The sequence below is a fragment of the Cetorhinus maximus genome, chromosome 7, assembly GCF_964194155.1.
Source record: "Cetorhinus maximus chromosome 7, sCetMax3.hap1.1, whole genome shotgun sequence".
In the NCBI taxonomy this organism is placed as follows: domain Eukaryota; kingdom Metazoa; phylum Chordata; class Chondrichthyes; order Lamniformes; family Cetorhinidae; genus Cetorhinus; species Cetorhinus maximus.
In genome coordinates this window covers 130,644,139-130,662,634 of record NC_135885.1, presented here as the reverse complement: position 1 = coordinate 130,662,634, position 18,496 = coordinate 130,644,139, and the positions used below count along the sequence as shown (strand labels likewise).

Sequence of the window (18,496 nt, the reverse complement as noted above, 5' to 3'; positions counted from 1 at the left end):
ATTGTAGTCACTGCTGTAATGAAGGAAATGTAATGAGGTAAATCTAGGGGAGTCTAGGTCTAGGGGAGTCTAGGGCTAGGGAGTATAATCTAAAAATTAGAACCATATCTTTCAGAAGTGAAATTAGGTAACACTTCTACACACAAAGGGTGGGATAAGTTTGGAACTCTGTTCCGCAAACAGCAATTGGTGACAAATCGATAACAATGCTAGTTCAACTGTCCAATTTAAATCGGAGATTGAAATCCGAGGTGCAATAAAAAGGGTAGTTTTTAACCTGCCTGGTTAAAATCTTCCAGCTTTGTGCACACGCGAAGGAAATGCATTAGCTGTGACCTCACCAGCCCATAGAAGGCGTGTTTAGGGTGAATGCTTCTTGTGTGTAGAAGTGTGCATCAGTTATTTAAAAATATCTTTTGTTGCAAACTCAAGCCTATTGTCTTGCGTCAATTTAAATGGTATCGTGTCTAGGAATTTAATGCTTTCCTCATCTGTGTGGTTTTCGGTTTAATGGAGTGGTAATGATATTTGAAGACATTGATGCATTTTTCTAATTCTGCTTCCATGCAAGTCCAAATATCCCATATGTCAACACAAATACAAAAGGTTACATTACTCTATGACGGCATCACCTGAAGGACAGTGACAAAGAAAAAGGAGCTCCTGAAAACCAAAAAAAAAGTAGCCTTCAAAAAATCAAAAAGTAGCCCTAGAGAAACCTCAACAGCCTTTGAAAAAAATAGTTTAACCACTGCTTTACACTTATCTGCATTAAATATCGCTGCTACTTGTCTGTCCATTTCCACCAACCTATGTGCTTTTGAAGTTCTACACAATCCTCTTTACAGTTCAAAATGTAAATGCAAAATCTTTTACAACTTACCACCAATGCCTGTATGCCAAAGAGAAAAAGCACAGGACCTTTTCTTACCAGGGCTTCAGCGGAAGCTTGGAATGTCAATCAACTGCTGAGCAATGTCATGGGCAGAGTTTAATCTGGGAAAGTGAATTTTAAACCACCATAAAAAGGTGGTGAAAAACCTAAAAGTAAGTGGTGTTGTACGTAACTTGTGTTTAAATTTTCCTAATCTTTTGTATTAGTTTAGCCAATTACTCTAGAATCTGACTGAAAAACTAGCAGAAAGTCGGGTCTGCATATAGACTGTAGCATACACTACCAGAGCTTGAGATGCAAGCAGAAACAAGTCGATATTTCATGAGCTGGACAGATGGTTGTAAAATGCACCAGACAACATATTACTACACAGAAAATATAGCCATTGGTGTATCACTAACCAACTCAAAATATAATTACAAGTAATTCCATCGACCACATTAAACTTATTTTTAATTAGAAATTAAGTTGCCAGCAACTTGCTTAGCTTATCAAACACAAACTTGCTGCCAAGCCTAACACCTGGGGCTGTGAACACATCTGCCTGGTGGTAGCTAGCTCCTGCATAGCAACAAATTCTCACATGTCACAAGCTGATGATATATTCATATGTTTGAATGGATCTAAGTGCAAGAAAAGACCATCAGGGTCTCAAGCGCACCATTCAAGCACATGGTGAAAACATGGCTAATCCCCCAACCACACAATTACCCGGAACATACAAAAGCAGAAGCAATCCTGCAGCAAGCTTGGAAATAGCTCTGAGAAATTCTTTTCCAACTCCCCAAGGCAATTAAGAAGAGCTGCACAAGACTGAGCCTACATATACACTCAGCACACTACTAACAATTCACCTTCTATAACTGGCAATATGCTATTCACTCAGGAATCTGTCAAGCTTCTTTGTGAAATGCTGCAGAAGATCCCTATCCACATGTGCAGATAGTCTGCCTCAACAGGCTACTGACAGTGAAACACTTCCAGGCATCTAACATAAGATGAGCACAGTCATTAGATGAGCACTTGAAATGCCACAGCATAGAGGGCTGTGGGCCAAGTGGTGGAAAATGGGATCAGAATAGATAGATGCTTGATAGCCGGCACGGACACAATGGGCCGAAGGGCCTGTTTCCATGCTGTATAACTCAATGACAACTCTGTTACCTGTCCGTTAAGTATGTATGTAGTACCCTTCTTCATATCAATCAATCCAAACCTGACTAAATTCAAATCCTTCATTTTAAAAACTTCTTCAATGCAGTACAAGTATTATAGCAAACTGATATGGAAACAGAGTGAAAAACAGAACCAGCTCATTTCGATTACACTTTAAATGAAGAGGATATCGCTCCACACAGATTTACAGGGAAATGAAGTAGGTTCCTGGAAAAATACTGGGAAAGCAGGAAAATTATACTCTTATGGTCACACAGAAGATGAAAGCAAAGCAGCTGAGCCATAATACTTCGGATATGAAGATATGGCTGAAGGCATAATCATAAGGAACAAGCAAGTTGTAATGCAATTGGGAGAACTTCATGGGCAAATGAAGTAATATGATAAAACGAATGCTACACCAATTCAGGCGATAAAGCATACAGAGGATCTAGGGTGCAGATGTCATAATTAAAACAAAACTTGGAGTTAAGCTGAATAAATCAAAAAATACAAGGTAAAAGTTAGGGTAGCAATATGTACAGTGAGTGTGATTATGCTTAAGGCAAAGGTGGCAGTGCTCAAAAACAGAACAATTCTGTTTTAGGTACTCAATCTCAGGAACATGTTAGATAAAACAGTCAACAGATCAGAAATAAAGTTCTTGCTATTCTACTCAAATATATTGCCTTAAACTCAAGTACACAGACACATGCACACTGGACAGACCAGATTGATATTGTTGGTCTTTTAATTGGAAAATGGGTCAAGTTACCCATAAGCCACTTTTGTATTGAGCTCTTTTCAGTTTGGATTCAAAGAGGCCAGGATAGTCACACTGATAAATCAAGCTTCTTTAAGGGACAGCACCCAGAGTGCCAGTTTTGCTTGAATGTACAATTCTATCACTGGATTAAAAGACCAAGGCTTTCACAGTACAAATATAGGAAACTGGATCTTAGATATTGGTCTTTTAGAGTTGGAAATAAACAAGCAACAATGGAGAAGTGCCTTTGTTCAATTCTGATCAGCAACTTTTTGCACAGCAGTGAGAGCTGAATTTGATACCAGGTCAGTGGGAGACAGACGGTGGCATAGTGGCAATGTCACTGGGCTAGTAATCACTTTGGGGCCATGGGTTCAAATTCCACCATGGCAGCTGGTGGAATTTAAGTTCAATTAATAAACCTGGAATTGAAAATATGTCTCAGCAATGGTAATCATGAATCTATCATCGACGGTCGTAAAAACACCATCTGGGGCATCACTAATGCCCTGTAGGAAAGGAAATTTGCCATCCTTACCTGGTCTACAGCCTACATGCCGATCCCACAGCAATGTGGCTGACTCTTAACTGCACTCTGAAATGGCCTAGCAAGCCACTCAGATAAGGGCAATTAGGGATGGGCAACAAATGCTGGCCTTGCCAGCGACACCTACATCCCATGAAAGGATAAAGGAAAAAAGATCATGTACATCCCTCAATAACCAGCTCCTTGAACAACAAGACAACTTTATATTCAAATATGAACACAGAAATCCTGGGAATACTCAGATCTGTCAGCAGCTGGGGAGAGAGAATCAGAGTTAACATTTTAAGTTAAAGACCTTTCATCAGTACCGGAAAAAGATAGAGTTGTAACAGGTTTTAAGCAAATAAAGGGGCAAGGAAAGGCTGTGGGATGGGGTGGTGGGTGAAGAACAAGTCTGCGATTATGTGGAGAGTAGGAGAGATTACACAATAAAAGGGGTGATGGTGCAAGGCAAAAGGAGAAGTTAAGAAACAAAATGACGCATCTGCAGGAAGCTTAAATGGGAAAAGCAGAATCATTGCCAAAATCAAACACAGTGAATAAACCAAAATAGGGCCAGAGGTTATAATCCGAAATTGCTGAACTCAATGTTGAAGCTGTAAGGCTGTAAAATGCCTAATCGAATTATAAGCTTCTGCTTCCCAAATTTACATTAAGGTTCAATGCAACAGTGCAGGGGTCTGAGGACAGATAAGTCAGCGTGGGAGTGGAGTAGAGAATTAAAATGTCAGGCAGAATCACAGAATGGTTACAGAAAAGAAAGAGGCCATTGTGCCAGCACTGGCCCTCTGAAGGAGCAATTTACCTAGTGCCACTTCCCTACCTTTGCCCCATAGTCTTACAAACATTTCCTTTTCAGATAATGACCTAATTCCCTTCCAAATGCCTCAATTGAACCTCCCTCGATCACAATCACAGGCAGTGCATTCCAGATCCTAACCACCCGCTAGGTGAAATGTTTATCCTCATGTTGCCATGTTTTTTTGGCTATTACCTTAAATCTGTGCCCTCTGGTTCTCAATCCTACCATGAATGGGAACAGTTTCTCTCAATCTACTCTATCCAGACTCCTCATGACTCTGGATACCTCTATCAGATCTACTCAGCCTTCTCTTCTCCGAAGAAAACAGTCCCAACTTCTCCTATCTTTCTAGATAACTTAAGTTCCTCATCCCTGGAACCATTCTCGTGAATCTCTCCTGCCCTGCCCCCAATGCCTTCACATCCTTTGTCAGTGTGGTTCCCAGAAATGGACACAATACTCCAGTTGAGGCTGAACCAGTCTTTTATACAGGCTTAACATAACTTCCTTGCTTTTATACTCTATGCCTCTCTTGATAAAGCCCAGGATACTTTATGCTTTATCCTCTTGGCATGTCTGACATGCTTCAATGATTTATACATATGCACACCCAGGTCCCTCTGCTCCTGCATCCAGTTTGGAATTGTACCCCTTTATTTTATATTGTCTCTCTGCGTTCTTCCTGCAAAAATTAATTATTTCATGCTTCACTGCATTAAATTTTATCCGTCATTTGTCCACCCATTCTTTCTGAGGTTCTGCACTATCCTCTTCATAGTTCACAATGCCTCCAGGTGTTGTAGTGTCAACAACTTTTGAAATTGTGCCCTGTACACCAAGGTTTAGGTCGTTAATATACATCAGGTAGCCCAGGGGTCCTAACACCAACCCCAGGGGAACTCCACTATAAACATTCCTCTAGCCTGAAAAATATCCATTAACTACTGCTCTCTGTTCCTGTCAATTAGCCAATTTCGTATCCACTTTGCCACTGTCCCTTTTATTCCATGAGCTCTAACTTTGTCACAAGTCTGTTGTGCGGTACTTTATAAAATGCCTTTTGGAAGTCCATGTACACTACATCAACAGCATTGCCCTCATCGGCAAGCTCCAGCAAGTTAGTTAAACAGGATTTTGACTTAACAAATCCATACTGACTTGCATTAATTAACCTACATTTGCCCAAGTGACTATTAATTTTGTCCCGAATTATTGTTGTTAAAAGTTTCCCCACCACTGAAGGTAAACTGACTGGCTTGTAGTTGCTAGGCTTATTTTTTCACTTTTTTTTTGAACAAGAGTGTAACATTTGCAATTCTCCAGTCCTCCGGCACCACTCGGAGTCTAAAGAAGTTTGGAAAATTATAGCCAGTGGCTCTGCAATTTCCATTCTCGCTTCCTTCAGGATCCTTGGAAGCATCAAATCAGGTCCTGGTACTTTATCAACTTTTAAGTTCATACAGTCTATCCAATACATCCTCCTTATTAAATTTAAACCCTTCTAGTGTCTGAATGACTTCCTCTTCCACCATGACCTGGACAGCATCATCTTCCTCGGTAAAGACAGATGCAAAGTATTCATTTAATATCTCAACCACGCCCCTGCCTCCATGCACAAATTCCCTTTTTGGACCCTATTCAGCCCCACTCTTCCTCTTACCATCCTTTTACTATCATATGCCAATAGAAGACTTTTGGGTTCCCTTTTAAGTTAGCTGCCAGTTTCTTCTCGTACTCTCTCTATGTTTCTCTTATTTGCTTTTTCAATTCCACTCTGAACTTTCTCTATTCAGATTGGTTCTCAATTGTATTATCCACCTGACATCTGTCAAAAGCACATTTCTTCTGCTTCATCTTAATTTCTATTTCTTTCATCATCAATGGAGCTCTGATTTGTTTGGCCTACCTTTTCCCTTCATGGGAATACATCTTGACTGTACTTGAACCATCTCTTCCTTAAAGGTAGAGCACTGTTCAGTTAGTTTTGCAAGCTAATCTTGGATTTCAACTTATCTGGGTCAGATTCATTCTTACCAAATTGAAGTTGGCTTTCCTCCAGTTAATTATTCTTACCCTGAATCTCTCCTTGTCCTTTTCCATAGCCAACCTAAACCTTATGATATAAATGATCACTGCCCCCCCTAAATGTTCCCCGACTGACACTTGATCTACTTGTCCCATTTCATTCCCAAGAACCAGGTTCAGCAATACCTCCTTTCCCCTGGATTGGAAACATATTGCTGTATAAGATTCTCCTGAACACACTCTAGTAACTTTTGCCCCTCTCTGCCCTTTACAGTAATACTATCCCAGCCTATATTTGGACAATTAATGTTCCCCATTATTATAACGGCTCTATAATTCTTGCACTTCTCTGCAATTTCCTTGCAAATGTTTTCATCTACATCTTTCCCAGTAGTTGGTGGCCTATAGGCCTTTGCACTAGGCAATATAATTGCACCTGTCTTGTTACTTAGCTCTTACCAAATAGATTCTAACCTGGACCACTCTGCGACACCCTCTCTATCCTGCAATGCAATGTTCTCCTTAAATCAATACTGCCACCCCTCCTCCTTTCCTGAATACCTTGTATCCAGAAATATTTAATAACTCACCATGTCCGTTATCGCCACATCATGTTTCCATGTGGCTATCTGCTTTTGCAACTCACCAATCTTATTTACCACACTCTGCACATTTATATACATGCCCTGTAATCCTAATTTCGACTTTAATTACTTTCCTTCCTGCGCTGAACCCACATAATACCTTGCTATTTCATTCTTTAGCATAATGTCAATATTTTTTGCACCATAGTATCTCTGTCTCTAGTATTACCTCCTGGTTCCCACACCCCTGCCAAGTTAGTTTAAACCCTCCCCAATAGCACTAGCAAATCACTCTGCAAGGAAATTGAAAACTGATCCCAAAGTCCCAAGAATTAAAGCCCTCTCTCCTGCACCATCTCTCTAGCCATGAATTCATCAGCACTATTCTCCTAATTCTATACTCACTTGTGTGTGGTACATGAGGTATTCCAGAGATTTTGTGGTCCTGCTTGCTAATTTCCTACCTAGCTCCCTAAATTTTGACTGCAGGACCAAGTAACAAAACAAAAGGTGCAATTACATTATTTACCTATGTTGTGGACCACGACTGCTGGCTGTTCACTCAGGGTATTATACAGCCAGTGATATCCTTGACCCTGGCAGCATGGAAGCAGAATACCATCCTGGATTCACGTCTATGGTCACAGAAATGCCTATATGTTCCCCTATCAAATCTCCTATCACTACTGCTTTCCAATCTTCTTTGCGTCCCCCTGTACAGCTGAGCCAGCCATGGGGCCATGGACTTGGCTCCGGCTGCACTTCCCAGATGAACCATAATTTCATTAGCATTGAGAACTGAGTGCTTGTTGAAAAGCGAGATGCGCTCAAGGGACTCCTACACATTTCCTCATGACTACCTGGTGCTCACCCAATCTGTCTCTCCATGCATACTTCTAAGCTGCAGAGTGATCACGTCTATAGAAATGCTATCCACAAAGCTTTCAACTTCGTAGATGCACTGCAGTGATGCCCAGCTGCTGCTCAAGCTCCGAAACCCTGATGATGCAGCTGACGACACTTCTTGGACGTGGTTATCCAAGGCACAGGAAATCCTCTGGAATTCCCACATGGGACAGGATGTGCATTCCAGGGGGTCATAACTGCCCTGCCACTCCTCTTATTAGATAAACTGACTACTTAACAAAAGACAACTAACCAGGTACTCAATTTTCTTCCGTTGTTACTTAAATAAAAGGAGGTTAATTGAAATGCCTTACTTAACCCTTTACCAAAAAGCATATATATTTTTCAAATTTTCTAGCTCCTTAGGCCAACTTCCTAACTTTGGAAAAATGGAAGTAAAGCTACAATACTCACCAGCCAACCAACTCATGACCTTCCTGTAACATCACAGTTTGATTATTTTTTCTCTCACTACAGCCATCTGCCCCACAACAATCCTGACCTCCAGTGACCAGAAGCTCAGGGGTACACTTGTGAACTGAACAGAGGTGCTCTGCAAAAAAGTCATCTAATCTGTATCTGATCTGCCCACTGTAGAGGGGAATTGCACAAGTGAAACACTGTTTCACCTAGATGTGTTTGGAGCATTGGATGGCGAGAACACAGGAGGTTAAAGGACAGGTATTGTATATTCTCTACTTGAATGGAAAAGTGCCTTGGGAAGGGAAGGGGGTGACAGAGGAGTGGACCAAAGTGTCGCACAGAGAACCATCCCTTTGGAATGCTAAAAGGGGAATTTGCTGGAGAAGGCAGCAGAAGATATGATGAACGTGGAGGCCGGTGGGGTGGAAGGTAAGGATAAGGGAATCTCGATCATATTTCTGGAGAGGGGTTGAAAAGACAGAGCCTAAGTTTGGGAAAAGGAATGGCCACAGTTGTCAACCATGGTGCAGGCAATTCCTCAGTTGAAAAAAAAAGGAAGACATATCGTATATGGAAGGTTGCATTATATGAACAAATGCAACAGGGACAGAGAAACTTGATACTGGAATCCTTACAGGAAACAGGATTTGAGAAAACGTAGTCAAAGTAGCTTAAAGCGAATATTGGCTCATTCCCACCCTAACTGCAATTTTTTTTTCCAGACGACAGCTGTTGGTGATGATTATGCTGTTTTCATTTACACCCCTTCTAGATGCATCTTAGGTTTCTTCTCTTCTCCCATTACCCCTTGCTTCTGTCTTGCACCACCATCCCTTTTGTCATTTAATCTCTTCGACCTTAGAACCCATCACAGACCTATCCTTTTGTCTCCCTGTCTTGCTTAAAAACTGACATATTAAGTGATTGTAGCTCTGTTGAAAGGTCATCAATCCGATGCTTTGCATGTTTTGTCTTTCCAGATGCAACCAGATCTGCTGAGTATTTCCAGCGTTTTGTGTTGTTATTTTGGAATTGCTGCATCTGCAGCATCTTGCTTTTGTACACATTGATACAAAACTACATGAATATAGTTCAGAGCTCCACAAGCTCCAACCCTAACACTGTTTTTGTTAATAAGTTGTCTTGTAAATACAATGTTCTTTACTATACCTTTCTGTAGGAAGACATCTAATTGGTCAACACACAGTGCCTTCAACTCCTTCTCAGATTTATCCTTCTTTACCAAAGCAACAACGTATTTAGCAAGCGCGGATGGATCTGCATCACATCTGCAACAGAACATAAGCAGAGAAATACTTAAAAGCCCAGATTTAAATACTAATGTTCTTTGAACAAAAGCGTGTTGAAATACATCGAGTACATTTTTTAAAGCCTAGAAATGGCTTGTTTTAAAGGTGAAGATAAAGGTTCCAATTTTGGAAGGGTCACCCTTCACAAAGATGTTAGCATAAGGAGTCTAGATGATAAGTTTCCCACCTTTATCCTGGAGTAAATAGGTCATTCTTAATCATTTGTGAAAATATAATTAGCGAGAATAAAAATAAACCAAGAATCTTTTGCAAAACAAGATTTATTACCTCTTCCCAGTACAGCAGTCAACCTGGTGCATACTCTCACTTTAGTAAAGCAGCTAACTTTAAGGCTGCTGTGCTTAAGATAAAAGGTAACAATCACTGGTATTTTAATTTGCATAGATTTTCCTGTTACACGGTAACAAGAATATTACAATTAGCATTGGAAACTACGACTAAAGCAGTGACTACATAACTAATCCAATGGCTGCAGTGCTTTGCAAGGACATGAAGATGCTTTATCAATGCAAGTTTGCTCTTAACTTCTCATTCTCCCCGCTGCACAAATAAAATGAGTGGAAGCACGTGAAAGTATTACTGCACCAAGATCAAATCAACTAATCACAATGCAGAAAGGTACAAATGTGTGTTGATCACATCCAGATTGTTGCAAAAGCAAGCCAGTCCACACATTACCGAGTCAAGGTATGACATGTAGTATCACAATCTAGTGAATGTGAAATATATAATTTTCAAAAATATAAAATCAAAGAATGGTTACAGCACAGAAGGTGGCCATTCAACTCATGTCCACGCCAGCTTGCTGCAAGTGCAACTCAACTAGTCCCACTCCCCTGCCTTTTCCCTAGACCACTATAAAAAAGGTGCGCATGATAAAGTTTGGTGTATGTCGAGTCGTGGCCAGGTAGTAGAATAGACTGATAAATGGTTGCACAGCAGAAAACAGAGCAGCAGGAGTTAAAAGTTTTTACAGTTAGATTAACAGCACAAGAGTGGAAGCCCTCGTCAATTCAATTAATTTCCATTCCAATCTAGTAAGGGTTGCCTCATCAGAAAATCCTCTTGGGAAGCACAGTACCAATCACTGACACTAACTTCAGTGTTATTCAGTTGTGTGCTGACTTCCGAATTTGCTATCAGTTTCAGTGAGTAATGGCTGCAAAAGCAGAAAATTCAGGCCCAGGTTAAAACACCAGAGAGAGTGCAGAGAGGACGTTACCAGAATTGATGAGACATAAACTATTCAAAGAGAGAGGTTGGAGGTACAAGTGGAGGTCTTTAAAATTGTGAAGAGTTTGTTTTGGGCAAATGTAGAGAAATAGCTTCCATTTGTGAGGGAGTCCAGAATCAGAAACAATAAATATCAGATACTGTTGCTAGCTAAAGATCAAACAAAGAATTTCAGACAAATCCTTGTATAGAAATTGGAACTCTCAGTCATGTGGAGTGGGTGATGCAGGTAGCATTGACTCATTTCAGGAAAGCCTAATGCATACATAAGGGAGAATGAGATAGAGGGATATGGGGACAGAGTGGGAAGAGGCTTGTGTGGAGTATAAACACTGGCATAGGCCAATCTGGCCAATTGACTGTTACTGTGCTGTAGATTCCATGTAGTACCAGTATGGACTAGTGCACTGGATCAGCTCAAATTCTACACAAAGAGCATTTTATCTTGATAACAGTAGGGAGGCACATAGCATCCTCAGCAACTTAGTAACTTCGATCCAACCAGAAAGACTCTCATCTACCTGGGAGTGGGGGCAATTACAGTGACATGGCTATTAGTGACCATCACAATTTATTAAGATGAATCCATCATCTCCCAAAGGATTTGGTAGGCGAGGAGATAATGGAGAAAGATGACAATGAGTGTGCAGTCAGAAATAACCTGGGAGTGGAAGTGGACAGCAGGAATTTTGCTTTCAGCCATCTTGCTGCCCATCTGCGAACACTCTGCAAAGAAGGGGACCTGGAGAGCAACCGACTTGCATCTTTAGAAATGCATCAGCTCTCGAATTATCTGCATGTGCCTCCCTTTCATTACTACCATCCTGATTCTTTAGCTACTGCAGAAGGCACTAGCAGGCCAAGATAAATTTATTTGGATTACGAGGTCAGCTGTACTTCCTTGTCATTTTGTACATTAGTGCAAGCACCACTGAAGTGCTCTCATGTATCTTGAACATTTTCTCAGAAGTTCATCATAAATTCTAAGTCAACTATTAAAATTATCTGCCCTTGAGGATCTTGGCACAGTTTTGTTACAATTTTGGATCTTGAAAGATTAATTTCAGATCTAGAACAGATGATTTTCAACACTTAGAAAAAATGTTAGCTAAATACTCGTGAATAATGATAAAGCAGTTAAAAATTGGGAGCAAAACTAAACAAGTTTGGAATATATTCTGGATTAATATAAATGAATATACAATATATTTTGATATTTTCCATTCAAGCAGACTGTGTTTCACAGGTGTCCTTGACACAAGAAAAATCCCATGGTAAAAATACCACCTTAAGCTGTTCTTTTCAAAGTGGAAGAAATTAAACAAGAACAAAATTTTACAAACACAACTCCTTATTTCTTAGCCTAATGAAATATTTTCTCCAGCTGAGAAAGATGATGTTTCTTGACTTCCAGAAGCAAAAGTTCTTTCGCAACACTTTGGAACAGAGATAAATGTTAAAGGCTAAAAGTTCAAACTCAACAGCACAACTAACATAAACTAACATAACGGGTGAATGTGGCTATACAAATAAAACTTAAGTCCATTATGTTTCTATTAACATAGGTAAACCAAAATTAACAATGGGCTACTCAGGCTGTAGCAGGTTAACCAACAGCATCTGCCTTTAGTTAGAGATTTACCCCTCCTTACACTCTTCAGAATCTCAGAAATGTTACAGCGCAGAAGGCCATTCGGTCCATTGTCTCCCCTCTAACTCTATGAATGAGCAATTCACTTAGTGTGGCGCTCAGAACTGGAACTAATGTCCTGCACAAATTCAACATAACCTCCTTGCTCTTGTACTCTATGCCCCTAATAATAATAACCCAAGATACTGTATGCTTTATTAACCACTCTCTCAACTGTCCTGTATTCTTCAAAGTATTAGACACATATACACCCAGGTCCCTCTGCTCCGCACCTCATTAAAATTCTGCCCTTTATATTATACTGATTCTCCACGTTCTTCCTAACAAAATGAATCATTTCATATTTCTCCGTACTGAACTTCATCTGTCACCTGTCCACCCATTCCTCTAACTATTCTATGTTCTTCTGACGTTCAACACTATCCTCATGGTTCCCAATTACTTCCAAGTTTTGGATCATTTGCAAACTTTGAAATTGTGCCCTGTACACCAAGGTCTAGGTCATTAATATATTTCAGGAAAAGCAAGAGTCCCAACACTGATCCCTGGGAACTTCACTCCAAAATTTCCTCCAGCCTGAAAAACATCCATTAACTGCTACTCTCTGTTTCCTGCCACTCAGCCAATTCTATATCCAGGTTGCTACAGTCCCTTTTATTCTGTGAGCTATAAATTTGCTCACAAGTCTGTTGTCTGGCACTGTTTGAAATGCCTTTTGGAAGTCAGTGTACATTACTACATCAAGTGTACTACCCTCATCAACACACACCGTTGCCTCTTCAAAAAAAAAACTCCAGCACATTAGTTAAACACGATTTTCAGCTCAAAACAATTTTTTCCCATTAAGTTATTGAAGGTCTGAGTTGATCATGACACAGAGAAACAGGGATCTAAGTGAACAGGACATCTCCTTGACGAATGAACATGGATTTGAGGATTGGGAAATAAACAGCAGAATGACTGAGAAGAAAGATGAATTAAAGCTGGAGAAATCAAATGTTAAATGAGATAAAGAAAGTGAGAGAGGGAAAAAAAAGAGAAAAAACTAAATTTTAAGATCTCTTAGAGCAATTCAAAACCTGAAGTAATGAGCCTCCAAACTTATAAAAGTTAATTTTCAGTTACCTTCAGACAGTCACAAACACTTATCAGATCCTTAAAAGTATTTACGCTTCTAATTACTAGCCCTAAATATCTCTGGTGAGTTTAGATCATATCGACCATTCAAGTACCACAACTTTATACCAATGGTGAGGGAGACAACGAAATGCCGTTTTTCTGAAGCTAATGGCGGAGCGCGGAACTCGGGCAGCAATGTTTGGATATTTGTATTTAATCACCTATCTTCCCCTTACCGAATGCTGAACCACTTATGCATAAATCAAAGCAAGCGCCATTAGCCTCACTGTTATGTTGGTAATAACAGCTTACCTAATGTTTCTATATGATCACATAGTCTAAAAGGTATCGCAACGGCTCCCTCATGCCACATTAGAATGATAACATTTATCTGGTTGATCAAAGGAAGAGTTTACTCAGGAAATACATTAGATTGTTTTGCCAATAGATTTGTCTCAGTTGCCCAACCCACCACTAATATATGACAAATGTATCTTAACAGCATGAATACTTGCAAATTAGTAACAGAACATTTGAGATGCAAGCATTTCAATTATTTATCACAAGTTGCTATCACACTCACTTTCTAATGCAATACATGCAAAACGTCCTACCCACCTGCACCCGCCCCTAACTTCTTTCTCTTGAACATGCATATTTCTGCCCTCTCCAAAAGCCCCTCTCAACCAATCCCAGCGCTGACCTCCAACACGCTGTTACGGTCAAAGTGAACGTGAGGGGCATGAAGACAAAGATTCAAGACTGAAACAATCAGCAAGTCAGGCATAATAGCAACACACTGAACTCCAAATGAAAGCCAGTGAGAAACAGAAGCAAAAGAACAGTGAGAGGGGCACAAAAATTACACACAGAGGTACGATTTCATTTCTGTGAGCAATTCCAGAGGAAAATCAACTTTATGCTGTTTGTTTTGTGGCTCCTGCAATTATAAATAGGAGACTGACACCTCGACAGCAATGCAAAAAAATGTTAATGAATTTTCTGCCTTTGTGCAATCTGATCAGGCCATGAACTGCATTTAAAATTTAATATATTATTTCTTATAGTCTAACACTTGAGCTGAAGTGTTACTTTATGCATCATAAGGGAAGCAACAAAATTGTGCACAAAATATCATAGGCTACATCACTTGAGAGACACCAGCCCACTATTTTGACTAAGTAAGCTCAAGTTTTCATGTCCTGGTTTTTTTAAAAAGTGGGTATGGGGGTGGGTGAAATTGAGTAATCAAGGAGATTGCTGTAACATAAAACAAACAGAACAAAACCCCAGCTGATGACTAGAAAAAACTAACATCTCAGGGAAATTGATGCGTTTGGAATCAGACATCCACAGGTGATGTCAGGAACCAAAAATGGTTATTTCAATTCTGTTGACATTAATCTAAAGGGAATGGTTCTCGCAATTTATGGCAAGTGATATATCGGTAGCACCAGGAGTCCACTCAGATGGAAGCAGGAGAGTGTGAAAGTGATCTGATTAAAATCCCAAAGTGCATATTAAAAAAAAAAGCCAACAAGGCCTGAGGGAAACGGTTAAAAAGGTCGAGTGAACAGACCTCTTGTCGATTGTCACTCCCCAATGGAAGGAGCAAGTGGGAGTGAGGATAGAGAAGGGTGGTGGTTCAAGGTGACATAATTGTGGAGCAGGGAGTGGAGGATGCAGGTGTTCAGCAGGTAGATCAAAAGGGAAAAGAGGTAGAGGTGGCATGAAGCAACAATGATCTCAGGAGTATGAAGAATTAGGGTATGTGATGGGAGGAAAGAGCAGTTCAAAGCACAAATTTAAAAAAAAATGTTCTTGGCATGTGCATGAAGTGGGCAAGTATGATTTTCTGCCCATTCCCTAGTTGCCCTTTGAAGATGCTGATGAGCCTTCTCTTGAACAGATGTAGACCTTGTCTGGATTGCTCTTTGACAATGGAGTTGCGTAGGATACTCTGGCAATGACAAAAGAATGGCAATGTATATCCTAGTCAGGATGGTGTGTGACCTGAAGAGGAATTTGGAAGGTGATGCCCATAACATTGCTACCTCTGTGCTTCTTGGAGGTAGAAATCACAGGGGAAGTAGGTACTGCCAAAGTAACCTTAAGTTGCTGCAGTGCACATCATAGAGCATCACTGATGGATATCATGTGGGGAGTGGGGGATGGGAAGCAAGTAAGTGAAGGCCACACCAATGTAGCCACTACTGGGTTCTTTCTCCACTCCAACACACCATCTCATGCTATTGCTAAACTCCATTTTTTACCTGAAAAGAATGCAGAAAAGGGAGAAAGGGTAGAAGACAGTTAAGAACGAGAGAGCAGAAAAGGCGTGGCAGAGAAACAGAAACACAAAGACAGCAGGGATAGTTAAGTGAGAAAGAGACCATGTTCTCCAACTTACCATGTACAGTAAAATCTTTATTATCCAGTATGCATGGGGAATGGGTGGTGCCAGATAATCAAAAATGCCGGTTAACAGAGAGTTCCATTTATTAAAGGAATACAGCATAATAATTGGAGCATAAACTAATATGCAAGCATTCAAAATACTGTTCTTTAAATCTTCAGTATGTTGAAACATAAATTAGAAGTAAATAGGAAATAAAGTATAAAATAATGCAGTATACAAGTACAGGTTCCAGATAACTTCGTAATTGCTTCCGGTTGGTAAAGCGACATTCTTATTAGGGGAACACCAGAAATTCTGGTTAGTAAAGAATTCTGATTGGTAGAGTGCTGGATAACACAAAGTTTATTGTACAATGCCATAGAAGATCAACCAGGGATATTAACGATCTTACATATGCATGCATTTAGTTTTTTTCTATCCCAAGTGTCAATTTTAGTAGTCTATGAGAAAATGCATTTATAAACTTCCCCAATTCTGATGTACTATATTGCCTCATTGGAAACTATTTAACTTTTGAGGAATGCAAGTAGACAATTGGTTTTGCCAGTGTCAGATGACTTGTAAACGTAAACAATCTGATTTTCATTACTGCAGCAGCGACCCACTTTTTTGTAGGCCTTGTGAGCTATCACTGGATTGACTGCTTCTGTGTCATGCTGACTAAAGGCAGAGAGTCGTAATAGTAGTCTTACAATTTGGTGTTACTTGTGTTAAAATCTGCCCATTTCAAGTACAGGTCCTACTGAAAGTTTTGCTGTGAGCATGAGCAGAAACATGGAGTGGAATTGGTGTTCTACGGGTTTACAGGGAACCACAGGACGAAACAAAATAAACAGGGTAGGACAATGGAGGGGAAAATACTGCAGAGGGGAACATACTAGAGAGGAAAATACTACATCCTTTTTCTGAAAGTCCTCTTAGTAGAATAAAAATATATTAGATGAAGATATTGTAGACCTGTTGCATTATGACAGAATACTTAAAAAAAAGATAAACTTACAAATCCAAGTGTTAAAAACACATTGAATTAACAGCTCTTGGAGAGAGTGTAAAATTGTGTTCACATCCAAAATATATTTAGTGATTGGTTTTTACACATTGTATCGCAGAAATATAATTATTGCTCGGTTTGCTTCAGCAGCTCCAGGAAGGAAACAGTAACTAAAAATTGAACATACATTTAATACTTAGCTGCAGCCAATCAAGCCTTCTCTAAATTGAAATGTTTGGGGTTAGGGGGTTTGAAAGGAAAAGGGAAGGCATCATTATGCAAATGATCCTTTGTAGAACATTCGTTTAACAATTACCCTGTACTTTCAAGTAGTATGGCCACATTTTGACAAATAGGTAAAGAAATTATATTAAAAAGTAAGGATATACTTGATCAGAATTTTAAATACCAATAAGAAATAGTACATGACTCACGCGACCAGGTCAGTAGATAGATATATCATAAATATCATAAAGTGCAAATTACAGCAGCAATTTGGAAATGCATTTACAAGATAAAAATTGTCACTTGCAGCACAAGTTAAGATAATGAGCTTGCCAACTCTTGCTAACCCACGATTGTCTACGTTTGGATGCTGTTTAGTATCTGGACCAACTACATCGCAAGCCAAACATTTGTCTGACGTTCAGCATTTGCAAAGCGTTTGATACAGCAATGCAATTTAAAAAAAAAAATCTGCCAAGTACCTATGGCACATCTAGTACTCAGAACCGTGAACCCCAAGAGTAGATGCTATGTAGCATTTCCGCATAAAATACTCACCATGTGCTGTCACAGTTAGAAGTACTAACACACAACGCATCGTCCTTCAGAAAGAAACTGGAAAACTATTGACAGGTCGCTGAAATGTTAAGAGGCCAAACCAATTTTACAGAAGTACAGTGGGCGAGACACCCTCACCTCTGCTGAGTTAAGGAGTTGAGCTATCTTTCTTTTCAGGATCACCGATTTCCCCCCCCCCCAAACCAACCAGTACTCGTGTACTTCTGCAGTAACCTGGATGAGATCTTTAAATATCTGGATTTGCACTGGGGTGGCGCAAACTCTTGTACTTACATGGGTTCCAGGGTCTTGGTGAGCCACGACTTGAGGGCATCGAGGTTTTCTATCATCATTGTGATCGATCATGGGAAGGAGGGGGTGGGGGATCGGGAAGGAGGTTGGGGGGGGGGGGGTGAAAAGGCAACAGGGGCCGAAACGCCCTCGTCAAACACTGACCCGGGGGGGGGGGGCGCGATGTGGAGGTAACAGAGCTCAGGGGATGGGGGGGAGGGGAAGAGTGGAAAGGGTTCTGATCTAAAGGAGCTGGAGTTGTTTTTCTCCCCCTTTAGATGGGGAGGGGGGGAAATCAAGGTGCAAGCATCGAAAGTAAAGCACCCCCTCCAAAAAAAAAAGGCAAAACAGTAGCTGCGGCTCCGGCTGCTCAACGTGTCCACCACACACACGGTGCCCAGAGACAGGGCCTGCAAAGACTAATTAAAAAATATATATTTTTTTTTAAAAAAAAAAGGTCTCCACGCCGCGGAAAGGATAGAAACGCTGGTTGGGAGCCGGTAACGACCTTCTTTTTTAAAAAAAAACACCCAATCGCCAGGAGTATTTCACCAGTCGGGCCCAAAGCGCCAGGT

At 40.3% G+C, this 18,496-nt stretch overlaps 1 protein-coding gene across 3 annotated transcripts in view; it reads right to left on the bottom strand.

Annotated features, from left to right (window-relative positions):
• rbm26 (RNA binding motif protein 26) overlaps positions 1–18,063 on the bottom strand; it is an 89,940-nt gene extending 71,877 nt beyond the window's left edge. For all 3 annotated transcript variants that reach the window (XM_078545941.1, XM_078545943.1, XM_078545942.1), the window contains exons 1-2: positions 17,925–18,063; positions 9,274–9,392 (exon numbers count right to left, since the gene is read on the bottom strand). In XM_078545941.1, coding sequence (XP_078402067.1) covers positions 9,274–9,392; positions 17,925–17,983 — 178 coding nt within the window. In that variant the 5' untranslated portion in view covers positions 17,984–18,063. The remainder of the gene's footprint in view (positions 1–9,273; positions 9,393–17,924) is intronic.
• Between the last annotated feature and the right edge of the window lie 433 nt (positions 18,064–18,496).